Below are 15592 nucleotides of genomic sequence, written 5' to 3'. Positions count from 1 at the left end.
ATTAATTACGAAATATCTCATTTGAATTAGGATCGGAATGCGAACTCTAGATTGCTAGTGCCATTTATTATGACATTTATTACATGCTATCGAGATCTCTGGCCTCGCCAGTGTAAATTTCGTCAGCGCGTATCGGCGATATCGTCTTTATCGCCGTCGCTGAAAACGCACACGTTTCCGTCGTCGCGGAAAAAACATTCGATAAGAAGGCAAACTGCGCTGATTTGCGATTTTCATACGCACTTTTCCTCCTCTCTTCGGCGCCGCAAAGTCGCTTCTTGTTGCAATTCACGCGCGATTCCGTTTGTGCGCGTTTGATTGCGCTCGCGTTTGCCACGATAGTGTTTTTCCATGCACGCAATAACGCACGAACGCGTGGAGACACTTTAATTCGCGCGTGAGCGTGTTCGCTGTCCAAAAATAGACGCTACAGCTGTCGTTTGATGTTTTGTAGCCCGGAATTTTTATTGCCCCGTCGAGGACGACTGGGAGAGACAACGATATTTCATTATACAGTAGGATAAAATCTTTTCTCAGCAATTAGTTGAAAATAGAGAAAAAAAGAAAAGAAAACAGCGGAAAGAGTCACGCGAAATAATTACATGATATGTAGATAAAGTACAATATAAGCTAAATTTAAAAATTGATTTATATATAAAAATATGATGAAAGGAAGAGAAAACAGAAGTTTCAAAATAAAAAAGTTTAAGACGATTATACATAGGAGTTATATATTTTAATCGTTAAAAAAATTAATAATTTAGTTGCGTCAGATTAGATTATCTTGCCATTTTTAAAATTGAGATTTTTAAATATAATTGAGATTTAAAAAAAAAAAAAAAAATTTAAACAAAAGTATTCAGCAGAGAAATCTCTGCTCACGACAGATTTATCACGATTCCGCCAATTCGCTCTTGACGTTTTTTGTCATTTCGCAGTGTGACTGTCTATTTCTAAGTTTTGACAACGCATTTTTCTTGCAACCGTGTCAATGATAATCACATCACTCGCTTATATTATTTCCCAATTTTTTTGTATATGTCTTTTCTCGGAAGTCTAATACCTGTTTTACAAGGAGCTGATTCGCGATAATGACATTTTTTGCTGTTCTGACGTCATTGATTGACTAAATCTCGATAGACTTGCCTTGCTGTCGTGGCACCAATTACATCACTTGGCTATATTATTTCACAACGTTTCTTCCGTGTCGTAGAGGTCTTCTTTCCTCCTACTATTTGTTTAAAATAGATACGCAATTTATCATTCTATCTAGAATCGCTCGCTCGCTCTCTCTCTCTCTCTTCTCTCTCTCTCTCTCTCTCTCTCTCTCTCTCTCTCTCTCTCTCTCTTTCTCTAGCCATGATTTCAAACAACGGAAACCATTACTTGGAAATTTATAGTTTACTTATTCGTTATCTTGTATGCAAGTTAAAATTCTCTTCGTTATATCGTATTTTAGAAAATTTTATCAAGATGTATTATGATACTTTTATTTGTTTGCTTTTGCAAATAATTATAACAAATATTGCCTTATTGTATAAATAAATTTCGAGTGAGAATAATAACAGGAAAATTGACAGTAAGAACAAATACAGACTACAAATATCAATCGAGTGGAAGGAAGCCCCGAAATGCATCATCGAAACTGCTTGGAACTTATCGATGTTTGTAAAGAAAATATTTGATATACAATCCTATGTTTTTGTGAAGCCACATTAAATTTAATTATACGAAACGTCAAATTCAAAAACGTGATAGCAACTAAATTATTATTCAATACATCGCGAGAAAATTACTTGGAAATACCATTTGCAGTCAATTCGAAATAAATACATTTTATAGGAAGGCACGAGAAATACGATCAAGTTATTTCGTGATCATACTGTGAACGCAATTATGCAAAATATTCTAATTAATGGGAAATTTTTTGCATATGAGAAAAAGATAGAATGCTAAATGACGAAGTTGCGCCGACTCGAATGACTTTAATCCGTGCGTACAAGTCTCGATGCACAAACACGATATTGCACGCGTCCTCGTAGCTTGACTTTTATGTGCACGCGAAGTCACGTGTACAGTCGCGTGTTCACATCACCCCTTCGTGCACAATGTTGTTAAAATATTCGTCCACCTATCGGCACCCGGCATCTAAAATAGCAGATTTTACATCCGCCCATGCAAAACGTTCATTTTGCCACCTGAGGCAGGTTTCGATCCCGCGTCCTGAGAGCGATTATCTCACCCAGCAATCAGAATGGAATTAACGTTACAATGTATGACGCAATGTATAGACTCTGATGCACATGCCCGAGATCAGAGGTTATAGCTAAACTTGCTTCAGACAATATTTTTACATTTTGTTGTGCGTGAGGAATACTCGAACCTTTTTTTTATATTAAATCTTTTCTTTTTCTTTTTTTTTTTTAATGAAGTAATCTCGATATATATTTATAATTTAAGTTTGAAACCATAATATTAATGTATTAATGTATTTGATATGTTATTAATGTGTCTGATTCTTGTTCCAAAACAATAAAAAAAGATGAATAAAACAATTGTTTGTTATTTTAATAAAACTTTATTATTTTTCTTATTCTGTATTTTGTATTATTCTGCGATCAACGCATCTCCTTTAATTTCGAGTATTTTATGTAGATCAAGGATGAGCCGAAATGAGATGCTTGTTAAATTTATTTTGAGGACAGTTTTAAGAGAACAGAGAGTCCAATGGGTGGCAGACCGTGCCGTATCTTTTGTTATGATAATGTGATCGAAACGAAACTCAGAGGTATAATATAATCGACATTGAATGTGGCGGAAGAACTATGAAACATACGTCGCAATAGAACAGATTTATTGTGACAATTGCGTTAAGACCTTGGAATTAAAACAACTAATATCACTCAGTTCGCATTAACGAAAGAATCTATAGAAGAAGATGTCACATATATTGAGACGTAGGACAATCAGTTTTACATATTTCACATTTACATAATTGGAAAATTGATCCTAATTGAACGGCTCACGTTCTAATTCGCGTATTTGTTCGTTCATATATTATATCCAAAATATAAAAATATAAGATATATCGTTCTGATGGAATAAACATATAAATTATTTTCATATGGTATCTCACATAGAGAGCTTACACGTCGACGCGATTAAATATCAACTACATTAAAAATTATAAGACTTCAATAAGTCAAACAGAAAAAAAATTTATACATATATATGCATAAAAATATAGAACTATTTTTCGCTGAGTTTTTTGCGTTTCTCATTCATAACAATATCAATATTATGTTAAGATTTTTTTGTGTAAAAGATTCTGAATGGCAGTGACGAAACTCGAAGCGCAGCATAAAGTTCAGGCGACGTGTGTCCGATAATGTCTTATTCATGAGTGATAACGGGGGGCGTAGGTCACACTCGCACTTCAACGCCTCTGCATTGCATCTAAATTGCGAACGTTTCGTCATTTCCTCGGTCGTTTTGTCTTCTCGTCTTTGGATCACTTCGTCGTTTACCTGGAGATGTCGGGATACAATATCTTGCGCAGCTTTCTGTATAATTCTCAGCCAATGCGACGCGTAAACGGGGTTAAAATATTGTCAGTATCCGTTCGCGAAGATCGAATCGTTTGCGCGGCGTAAAATTTGCTCAATCTCGAGAAATAAAAGTATTCCATCTAATTATGTATAGATATTATTATGTTTTATGAATTTATAGATACATTGTGTGCAACAAAGAAAAATAGAAGTCGCAAAATATGACATGCGAAAACGAGAAAAATTATTTTATTATAAAACGATAAAATTAATGAACGCCTTGTTGTCAACAAGGTTCATTCCTATGAAGCTACTTGGGACAGATGATATTATCTTTCGTGGCGTTGCGACGACATTTGTACGCACTACTCGTCGATAAAATTGATAAATCGGCAAAACTGATATATGAAAGGCGACGAATACTGCGTTATCTTTTTTAAACGAAATTTGCACTCTTGGATGTATTGATAACTCATGAATTGATCTTTGTTGTGCAGAATTGTGGAATACATTTATAACTGCTTCTCTCTTTAAAAAAGAGTATTATATTTGTTTCAATTATATGTTGAAAAATAGAATTATATTATGCAATATTTTATGACGCCGACGATATGCTAGCTTCGTTTATGCATACGGTTGAATTATGATTTTTATTCGTATTTGTATATCGATATCAGTTTATATAGAGACGAATTTTTTATTATTTCTCTAATTTATATTTTTCGCGAATACTATATGAAATAATACGCTTAATGTTTGAAGAAGCGTATAAAATGTAGTGCTTCTTATTCACGCGCAGAAGTTCTGATCTACATTTTGCGTCGTCTATCGATTTCGCAATAAAGAAGCATGTCGCCACGCTCAAATGGCGTGATAAAATTTGTCGTGCTTTGACGCAATGGCTGCTTTATACCCTCCAAAGATACGACCGAGTTTCAGACGTCGCGGCGACATCCGGGCGCCGACGAATCTGGATTTTTCGAGCATATGCGGCCTCTGTTCCCTTTCCTCTCGATGCCCTCATTTCGCCTTTTAGACATAATCCCCAGATTGATATAAATTGCACATGCAATGAACCCGTAACTTTAGTACATTTGTCGATGTTGCATCAAGCAATGCGCGGTTGATAAGAATTAACCCTTAAGTTATGCGTAGTTTTAGTCATAATATCATTCATTCTCCGAATGTAATATGTCAAGAATATGTTGAGTAAAACAATGTAAATGTGTTTTCTTTTTGGTGACTTAAGTCGATAAAGTAAAAGTTGACTGTCTATTATTTGAAATCAAGTTTAAATCAAAGATAACACGAGAATATTAATCTATAATACGACAAGTGTATGTGTGTTGGGTCGCGCGACTATTTATATAATTATTTTTTAATTTATATTATGTCTTTTAATGAAAATACAAAATACAGTCAATGATAAGATGAAGAAAAGTTTAGATATCAATTAATTCGATATTGTCTAATTCCGAGATTAAATCGTGGTGACTGTTTTTTGGATGAATTTAAATTTATTCACGTACGTCCGTTACTTTTATAGACGATCTTATACGAAGCGAGTCACGCTTCATTTATATTTATCGAACTCTTTTAATCCCTTCACGGGTCGAATACATTTAAATCGCGAGTCATCGCGCCTATCGGCGCCATGAACAACTACCGAATAGATTCTGACGGTATTTTTTCTCGTCATTTAGTTTCCTCGTAGAAACCGGAAGTTCTTGCGATTCGCTTTCCACACCGTACAGTATACACTATCGTGACCATAGAAAGGCGCGCCTCCTTAATCGCCACGAGAAGATAAGATCAGCCGGTGCCCCGCTGGTTGAACACGTCCGTTACCTTCGTAACCCTTTGCGATCCTATCACCCTACGCCACCTTGTCTTGATAACGGAGCGATATCGTTCATCGTGCAAATAGATGCGCGTAATAAGTGCGAAATATTGTATTGCGTGAATAATGATTGATTACGTTAGCAACGTGATTGGATTAAAGTTAGGAAAGTGAGGAGAACTGTCTGAATCGTATCGAAAAAAAATTAATATATAGAAAAATTGTGCTGATAGATGAGACTGAATCACGAATATATACGTACTTCCGTATATTTAATCTATGCTTTGATCTTGACTCAAATTATAGGTCCGTTGCGAATTTACAAGGGCTATTTACATGAGGAAAAGAGGAGTTTCTTTTTTCCTCGACCCAAACGCTTCGTGAAATATACCGCATTTTATGGCTTGAATTGCTCGTCACGGTTATCTGAGTGTCACGTGCATTGGATCAGTATGTGATCGTGTGATACTCTCGAGGCATAGTGTCACGCGTGAATGTTATTCATATATGTCGATTAATTCAGCAAAACATGATATTATTTTGCAATATAATATCCGTAATAATGAAAAACTTTATTTATCTGGTCACGCATATTTGCTGTTCTTGCAATGTTTGCTATAGATTTCTGATATATATGAAATAAACACGTTTCAAGTGAAGCGACAAAAAATTGTTAATAGTGAAAGAATATAATCTTGGCCACTGCAATAAATTATTTGTTAATGTGTTTTGCTTGTTTTTTAAGATAAAATTCCTCAAAGATAATCATGAACTTATGATCCTGTTTTAAAATTATATCGCGAGATCGTACATCGATTGTACGCGTATAAGCATTTAAAAAATCAATTTATATTGATGAGAGAATAGGATTCGAGAATCTTGATTAATGTATTACTATTTTCCATTTTTTTCTCCATGAATCGTTTAACTAACTATTCGTCAACTATTCGTTTAACATTCAACTCGGAATAATGCGATCACCTCTAGACAAACCGTTTTATTACTTTACGGATAGATCTCGCGAGTCGTGACTAAATTAATCCATTTCTAACGAGCAGTAGTTCACCGATCACCTTTTCTGTTGCAGGATGAGAAGGTCACGATGCTGAGACCCGGATCCTTAGTAGGCCTGCTGGTCCTCGTGGCCGTGCTAAAGATTGCAGCAAACTCGGACCGCTGTCTAACAATGTTGGAAGGTAAATCGCCGTTCGTTATCATCAGTCCGATCGTTGTGGCTCAATTACGGCGCATTTGTCAGCTCCGAAGACGCCGATATCATTGATTTGCTATCGGAAAAGCGTCATGTGGAATAATCGCTAATTGACGCGATGATGAGGCGTGGTCTGGATATTAATTGAATCGCGTCCACGACTCATTCGTAGACGATCACTCATCGTTGTTGATGAATAATTAGATACATCACGAGCTTCGCGGCGCGAACGTAATGAGGAACTGAATTCGCATTTCGTGCAAGTTAACGTAATCGCGCCGCGTATAGCTTACCCGCTTATTATCGAGCATTTGAATATAGTCATCGTGTAGATTGGCAATGGCCGGAAACGTTCTTCCACCGGCTACATGTTTTTCTCAGATGTTTACATTGTTCGGATCGAGCGATAGAACGGCCTTGCATTTCTATTTGCGGCGATTCTCAACTCGTGTTTTTCAATTGTCAAATAACAATTTTTTATCATTATTTATATTATACGCGTTCGGATTACAAAGTCCCTCTCGCAGAATTTCTAATTGTTACCGATTACTTTAATTCTAAAATATTTTAATTTAAAACTTTTAATCATAATATAAGTTCACTAAAAAATAAAAAAAAATAAAAAGTTTTCGAGGAAAATTTCTTTACAATTTGCAGAAGTTAATCCAAAGAGGGTGATTCATCATGAAGGCGATTTCTTGAACATTCAGTTCGAAGTATCGAGAAGAATCACGCATAGATTGACGTCCGAGGTCATGAAAATTTTTTTGACCGAAGTATTAGGTTACACCAATATCGGCATTATCGAAAAGGATGATAAATTCAATGTATCCGAGGTCTTTGAGAGGCTATCCGACAAGCTGATATACGACGAACACAAAATGTAAGATGAAGACACGATAATTAATATTATTTTATTTGCGATTCCGGTACTGATCTTCTTGATTTCTTGAATTTTTTATTTCATCTATTTTTTTTTTCTTTTTGTATTATAAATATAATTATAATAGCTTTTTTCATGATTTTCTTTTCAACGAATTCGTAAATAGCATTAAATAATAGTATTCAATTGTAATAAGTATTAAAAACTTCTAACATGTTAGCGTAAAGTGGATAGAATTTTTAGTTTTGGTATGTATAATATATTCAATTCATACTATAGTAAATATTTTCGACACTAGATTAACAATTGAGAACATTTACTATCATATTGATTGCAAATATACTTTGCATCTTCGCTGAGCAATCATATTTCGTCTCAAGCAGCGCTTTCTTCGGCAAATAATCAGGACATATTTACCAATACTTATATTAAGTTTCTTGCACTGTTTCTCAATTATTTAATAATATTTATTTCTACACAATTTTAATTCACAGAACAATGTAAGTTGCGATATATGCGATATTTTGATTGTTTATTAATAATGTGACATATATATGTTAATATAACATATATCATAATTAATTATTAATATGTGGCAGCCACAAGACAGCAGAATGGAAAAGTCTCAAGTTTTTAAATTTAATATCTTTTTGTTGCAATAAGTAATAAATAATTTATATAAATTACTAGTGATGACGTATTTTTGATATTCTTCCATATGTTGTCAGAGCATTAAATCGAACTCAGATTTGAATCGATAGCTAAATAAACTCGCGATTTTTAAACACAGCGGAGGAATATACACTCGTTTGAAACGGATGATGAACATTTTTTTTTCGATAACAGAATTCCAGATACGATGGTGAATATGGAAGTGTGGATTCCGCCGCAGCAGGACACGTCGCCGCTGCTAAGTAAATACAACGTGAAGGAATGTGGCTCTATAGCGCCACCGGGACACTTCGGATGGTTCGTTCCGGAGGCGTTAGCCAAACCCGATGACAGCTGGCTAGTTTTTTCCAGATTAGAGACCGCCAACAGGTTCGCCGTCAACGAGGTATATCTGTCAATCATCAAGAATTTCACGATAAATCCGAATACCACAGATTACTACTGCCGCGAAGCCTTTTGCCAGCATGGGATGTATGTCCCGGAACAATGTCAAAGTCAAGGACAGCAGAGGATGCCGCAATGCGCGCTACTGCTAGCCGAATACCCGGATGTCACGCTCTTCGTGAAGGAGCATATTGATAAGATGAAGCTCTACGTCAAGGTAGTGTGGGTGGGTCCGAATCTCAGATACTTGATCAAGAACTTGACTAGGGAGTACACGCAATTCGCGCGGAATTTGTCGGCTTCTGTCGAAAATAGGTACGGCTGATTTCGTAGAATATGTAATTTTGTCGAAACAATCGATTATTATGAATTAAAAACGAGATATTTTACGACTTTCATACAAATTTCTTTCAGATCGCTAGTGATTTTGCACTATTTTCCCAGCACTGTGATACCGAATGAGAGAGAATTTACAACGATAGATTTTCCACGTTGCCAAGCGACAAAGGGTTCGATCGGTTGTGCCTACGAATCGAACAGACTAACGAAGCTAGTGTGGGATAGACTGGAATTGATCGCGAAAATCGCTTTCCAGGCGATCAGTCGCGCGAAGTTTAGCCAAGAAATGTACGAGAATTTAATCTTACGACGTATGCGGGCAACGAGTGACGTCTTGGACGAACAGATCGCTTGTGACTGGTTGAGAGAGAATCTGAATTATACCCTGACAGAATGGAAGCCCAACAACGACTACAAGAACACCTTATTTGTTGGTGGAATATTTCCTATGACTGGCAACTCATACATGGCCAAGTCGATTGTGATAGCCGCTAAGATGGCGAAAGAAGTTATCAACGTTAACAACACTCTGCTGAGAGATTACAATCTGACCCTGCTAGCCAACGATGGCCAATGTAAGTCGGATATGGTAATGAAGTCCTTTATTGACTACATCGTACATAATCATTATCAGAAGCTAGTCGGCGTATTGGGGCCGGCTTGCTCGGAAACCGTGGAGCCATTGGTCGGAGTGTCGAAACACTACAAAACGGTGATTATCAGCTACAGCGCCGAGGGATCCAGTTTCGACGATCGCAGCAAATATCCGTACTTCTTCAGAACTATCGGCGAGAACAAGCAATACAAATACGTCTACCTGCAGCTCTTGCAGAAGCTGGGCTGGCATCGGGTGGCGTCCTTGACGGAAGATGGACAAAAATACACTGAGTATATATCGTACATGCAGGATATGCTCAGAGATAACGGCATCCTATTCGTGGCAAATGTCAAATTTCCAAGAGAACGAGAAACTGATGTGATGACGAATGTATGTTTAATTTATGAGAAATTTTATGCAATACGATAATAATCCACTCTTAAAAAAGGCAAATTAAATCAATACTCGCAAGTATTGTTGGCTCTTTTCCGCAATTTGTTATCTCGACGCTGTATTATGCATATCGTATGATCTTTGAACGAAAGATCTTCAGAGAAGTTCTAGTATAATATAAAGATTCATAGAAAAAATGCTAATTTATAAATTTTCAATTTATGTTTAAAAATAACACGATACTTGTACAAATAGAAATTGTGAAATTACTTTCAATAATTTTTATGCGAAGATGGGATCTCTATAAATTGTGATAGATAATTTTAAATATTAATTTTCAGTATCTACAAGATTTGAAAGAAAGACGAGCAAGAATTATTATCGCCGATGTGTACAGTGAGGTAGCTCGTCAAGTTATGTGCGAAGCATATAAATTGGAGATGACAGCTGTTCAGGTAATAATTATATATCACTTCGCTCAATATTTATGAATAAATTGTAAAAACAAAAATAAAAGTAATTCAGAAATTTCAACGATTTAATTTTTATTTGTTAAAGGGCTATGTCTGGTTTCTTCCGCTTTGGCTTCAGCAACAATGGTATGATACCGATTATTACAATCGAATGGGCGAAAAAGTACCTTGCACTACGAGCGACATGATGAAGGCTATAAACGGACATCTCGGTCTGTCACACGCGTACTTTGCTCGCGACGATAGCATAATGCAGGAGGGAATCACGGTGCGCGAATGGCGCGAGCGTTATGAGAACATGTGCCGAACGCAGAATCCTCCGCTACAGCCCTCTAATTATGCCGGCTATGCTTATGATGCTATGTGGACTTACGCTTATGCCATGGATCGACTTCTCCATGAAAATGAGAGCTATGTCTTCGATCTTCACAGTGATCACACGGTCAATCGTCTCACGAGCATTATCGGAGAGACTGATTTTAACGGGGTTGGTTCAACATATTTATCGATTAACTTATCGCATGACGTAAAATTAAATATAAGATGATCTATATATATTATAACTTTCCAGCAAATTCTCATCAAGAAATAATTCAGTTAAGATTTGTTGAAGAATTTGTTATTAAAATATCTTGCGATAGCGAATTACCGTGTATAAGCGATGCTTTATGATAACTAAATATTTTCATTTTTTTAGGTATCCGGAAGAATACAGTTCCTAGGCAGACCATCGAGATACTCGGTTGTTAATATCGTACAGTTTATCGATAATGAGACGCGTATTATTGGTAATTTTTACCCGAATGCCTCGGAAGCCAAACACGAAATAATTGGCGGTACATTGGATTTAAATACATCGGCTTTCGTTTGGTTGTCGGAGACGATACCCGACGATGGTTCGGAGCCTCCGTCGAGATGCGTTTTGGCAGGATTGGCAGAGTTGTTGGATGTCTCTTGCGAAGTAGCGATAGTGGTCGCTAATATTATCGGCTTCGGCCTCCTCGGAGCGCTTCTAATCATTGGCTTTGTCATGGTTAAGCGAAAGTACGTTCATTGTAAATTATTCTATATTTATTATATCGTAATAGACAATATATAAAATAAAATTAATATTCCTCAAGGTATTATATTTTTGCATTTTCGTTTAATTATAGTATTCTGCTATTTTTTATAGATACGATGAAAAAGTGCGGCAACACGAAAAGTATATGAAGTCCCTGGGTATCGATCTGTCACAGACGGACACTTTTAGTTTGGATGTATGGGAAATTCCTCGAGATAGAGTAGTAATCAATCGAAAACTTGGAGAGGGAGCCTTCGGTACCGTTTACGGTGGTGAAGCTTTTTTTCCTGATAAGGGTTGGTTAGCCGTTGCCGTGAAGACTTTAAAAGTCGGCAGTTCGACCGACGAGAAGCTTGATTTTTTGAGCGAGGTCGAGGTCATGAAGAGATTCGAGCACAAGAACATAATCAGATTATTAGGTGTGTGCATAAAGTGCGAACCTGTGTTAACCGTGATGGAATTTATGCTTTACGGCGACTTGAAGACCTATCTGTTGGCCAGAAGACATTTGGTCAATGATCGAAGTTACGAAGACTCCGACGAGATCTCGAATAAAAAATTAACCGCCATGGCGTTGGATGTTGCTAGAGCGCTCAGTTATTTAGCGCAATTGAAATATGTTCACAGGTAAACGGCAAATTTTCAAAATTATTAATTGCAATGCTAATATATGTCATAATTATTATTTTTTTTTGCTTTCTTATTTACTTATAATTACTTATGTAATTATTATTACGTTTCCCCCCCCCCCCCCAGAGATGTCGCTTCTCGCAATTGTCTGGTGAACGCCCAGCGAGTGGTGAAACTCGGAGATTTCGGTATGACGAGACCAATGTATGAGAACGATTATTACAAATTTAATCGGAAGGGTAATAGTATGATATCTTCGTTTTTACAGCATTGTAATTTCATAAAAGAACATATTGGCAAATTTTTATTTTGCCTAGGCATGCTACCAGTAAGATGGATGTCGCCAGAATCGCTGGCATTAGGTATCTTCACGCCAGCATCCGATGTCTGGTCTTACGGAGTAATGCTCTACGAGATTGTTACATTCGGCAGTTTCCCTTTTCAAGGGATGAGCAACAATGAAGTACTCTCGCATGTGAAGGCTGGCAATTGTCTCACCGTGCCGAAGAAGGTGAAAATGCAGCTGTAAGTGATTATAACGACGTAGTTCGACGATTGTAGCATCTTGTTTAACGATCCTTCTGCTATATTCTATATTTCTATATTTATAGCGAGAGTTTAATGTATTCCTGTTGGAATGTGGACCACACGAAGAGACCATCGGCGCCGGAGATTGTTGATTTTCTGGCGACGAATCCTCGCATCATCTCGCCGTGCCTGGATGTACCTCTGTCGAGTGTGCAGCTGGAGCACACCGCGCAACTTGACATACAACTATCGGAGAACAACCGAAAGTTCTCCATTTCGTGGCCATCGCAGCGTCCTGTTCCACAAATTCAAGAATCGAAATCCCCGAATTCGCCAACGCCGCTTCTACTGGACTTGAACGGCCATGATGATGATCAGAATTTGGATTCTCTACTAATTGGCATATCCTGCGAACAAGACAGTTCCAGCCCTTTGCTGGACTCTACAAGAGCCTCGATTTTGAAGCAAATGTGGCTCCAAGAAAATTCCAATGACAACCAGGCTCACAGGTACGTCAATCTTCAGCCAGATATGCTAAAATTAGCTTGCGAGTCCGGCAGGAATGGTAGCGCTGGGAACATACAGATGGAGGAAAAAACGTCCATGCTGTCCGAGAAGAAAAGCACCGATAACGTATCAATGCTCTGACATAAGTAGATGATTTTGTGAAGAAATTGGAAATTAGTCAAATACCTCGAAGTATACGGTGTTCTATTAAAGATGTTACTAACTGTACAAGCTCGACACCAGAATACAAGATACACGATTGACGTCCTGAAATAAAACAAGAGAATTGACACAAATGATTTCAAGGCATTTGCCTTATTAGTGAATGTAATCGTTTAGCCATACCAAAGGATTTTTTTAACAAGACCAGAGAAAATGAACGGCTCTGCGGCCGATATGGCATTTTGATTAATTAAATATTCTCTGAATTTTTTCAACATAGAGAGACTATGTTGAGCTAAATGGTTATAATAGCAATGAAAACGTTGACTCATAAAAGAATTCCTAGTGCGTTTGGAGATATACGATATCTTGAAATATACGTACTCGTATAGCGAAACTCTGTCTCGAATAAATTAAAACTCATTGGAGATGATGAGATCTAATCAAAATACCAATCGTCGGAATTCAATTATTTTAATAATAAGATTTTTCCAATGTGTGTCTTTGCGTTTTTAAATAGCACATCTAAATTACAGTGCATATGTGTATAAATATACATACATACATGCATACATACAGACATACATACATTAATTTTAAACGTTTTTAGCAACTCAAAATAAAAACAAAAAATGAGCATCGCTAATAAAAAAGTAATTCTACATGAATATCGGAAGAAAAATGAAAGAGTACCTATGGAAACAAAAGATCTCTACGGAAGTAATATAAAATATATACAAAAAAATCGAGACAGTTAGCTATCGACGGCGAAACTAATTTACCGAATCCAGTTTTGAGACTGACTTCCATTGCGAAATTTAATCGCATCATCTGACCGATCGTAGACATAGATAACCGATATTATTTATCATCGCAGACAAATACCTAAAAGGTACAAAAGAGAAGAATGGCTTTTCGTAGATGTGTTTTTCGCGAAACCGGAAAGACGATCGACATCAATGCATCCTTCATCCAGCAATTCTATCGCCTTCTGCTCAATGCATCTTTAAGACTGATTCTCGAGATGCAAGGGACGCATCGTATCGTTCTTTACCCTTGGTTTTCTTTTATTTCTTGTCGAGTAATAGTTTGTTCGAGAAGAAGCTAGCGCATTTGATTAAATAAGATTCGGTATTTAGCGAGTGATAACGTTCGCGTAACCATGACATTTTTTTCTCGCTTGTTACAATTAAAAGATCAATGAACAATTCATTCCTGCTTCTTAATATCCCCTCGCGAATGCGACTACACGTTTGTCGATCATATGTTACCACCGTGTTCTCGCCAACACATCACAGGTTAATTAATATCATAAGATTAATCACCGATTGATTGCGAACTCGAATGACAGATGCAATTATTTATCGATATATAACAAGTGGATTTCTTACAAAAGATTTTTATACGGAATATGTTTCTCATTAAGGGTCCACTTAATAGCATTCTTGTATAAAATAGTGTCGCCAGATGACAGATAGAACATCATATTTTGTATAAATAAATTCACATAATATATTTAACCCTTTCCGGTATCAATCGACAGTTCCTTGAGAATTGCTTCTTATGTTCCTGCATTCTCGAATGAATGATAAAACGTCGAAATGTACATAAAATATAGGAGCCTTTTATTTTTAAAGTGATGATTATAAAAAATTTTTCGAAGACTTTCGAAGATGTCTTTAGATTCGCATACCGCTTTTGAAATAAGTGACTTGTATATAAAAGTGAGCGTGCTATTCGTTAAGTAGCAAGTGTAAACAATCATACAACCAGTTACTATACTTGAGTATAATTTAAAGAATTGTTATCATAGGGTTATAAAATATACTGAAAAGGGTTAATTTTCAGCATCCGCTGTTCATTATGACTGAATAGCTATACAGTTAAGAGAGTTCACCGAAAATGTTCATATAGAGCATTAAAGACTCCGATAGAAAAGTATTTTTAATTTTCGATTGTAACTCATAACTGTTTGCGCACATTCGGCAACATTGCGAGAAATATATCTTCAATTATACTATACTTGTATGTAATGCGCAATATTATTTTACGTTCTTTGCATCATGAAAGGCAGTATAGATGATATTCATTCAAGCATCACTATCCGACAATCTTTCTAAGACTTATTTTATTATAGTTATAATTTTTTAATATATATATTTGCAAAAGCTCAAATAAAAATATAGACAAAAAATCTATGTAGAAATAAAAAAAGATATATATATATATATATATATATATATATATATATATATATATATATATAAAATATATAAGATATCTATAAAATAATTCAGGATGGATTAAAAAAATAAGAAAATAATATTTATTTTGTTATTTAAATTTTTTTATACTTATAAAA

At 36.1% G+C, this 15592-nt stretch overlaps 1 protein-coding gene across 2 annotated transcripts in view; it reads left to right on the top strand.

Moving 5' to 3' along the window:
- LOC138932785 (uncharacterized) overlaps window positions 1-15299 on the top strand; it is a 31156-nt gene extending 15857 nt beyond the window's left edge. The window contains exons 2-12 of one of the 2 annotated variants that reach the window (XM_070294947.1): window positions 6476-6584; window positions 7256-7481; window positions 8328-8852; window positions 8952-9864; window positions 10209-10322; window positions 10426-10827; window positions 11038-11384; window positions 11515-12030; window positions 12160-12278; window positions 12351-12558; window positions 12645-15299. In XM_070294947.1, coding sequence (XP_070151048.1) covers window positions 6491-6584; window positions 7256-7481; window positions 8328-8852; window positions 8952-9864; window positions 10209-10322; window positions 10426-10827; window positions 11038-11384; window positions 11515-12030; window positions 12160-12278; window positions 12351-12558; window positions 12645-13209 — 4029 coding nt within the window. In that variant the 5' untranslated portion in view covers window positions 6476-6490 and the 3' untranslated portion in view covers window positions 13210-15299. The remainder of the gene's footprint in view (window positions 1-6475; window positions 6585-7255; window positions 7482-8327; window positions 8853-8951; window positions 9865-10208; window positions 10323-10425; window positions 10828-11037; window positions 11385-11514; window positions 12031-12159; window positions 12279-12350; window positions 12559-12644) is intronic. The other variant, XM_070294948.1, reaches the window with a different exon arrangement.
- The last annotated feature ends 293 nt before the right edge of the window (window positions 15300-15592 follow it).

This window comes from Polyergus mexicanus, unplaced genomic scaffold (assembly GCF_030449975.1).
Source record: "Polyergus mexicanus isolate NDT 795.1 unplaced genomic scaffold, iyPolMexi1.0 SCAF_4, whole genome shotgun sequence".
NCBI classification, from domain to species: domain Eukaryota; kingdom Metazoa; phylum Arthropoda; class Insecta; order Hymenoptera; family Formicidae; genus Polyergus; species Polyergus mexicanus.
Note: the sequence above shows the minus strand (reverse complement) of the source record. Positions and strands in the feature narration are given on the sequence as shown.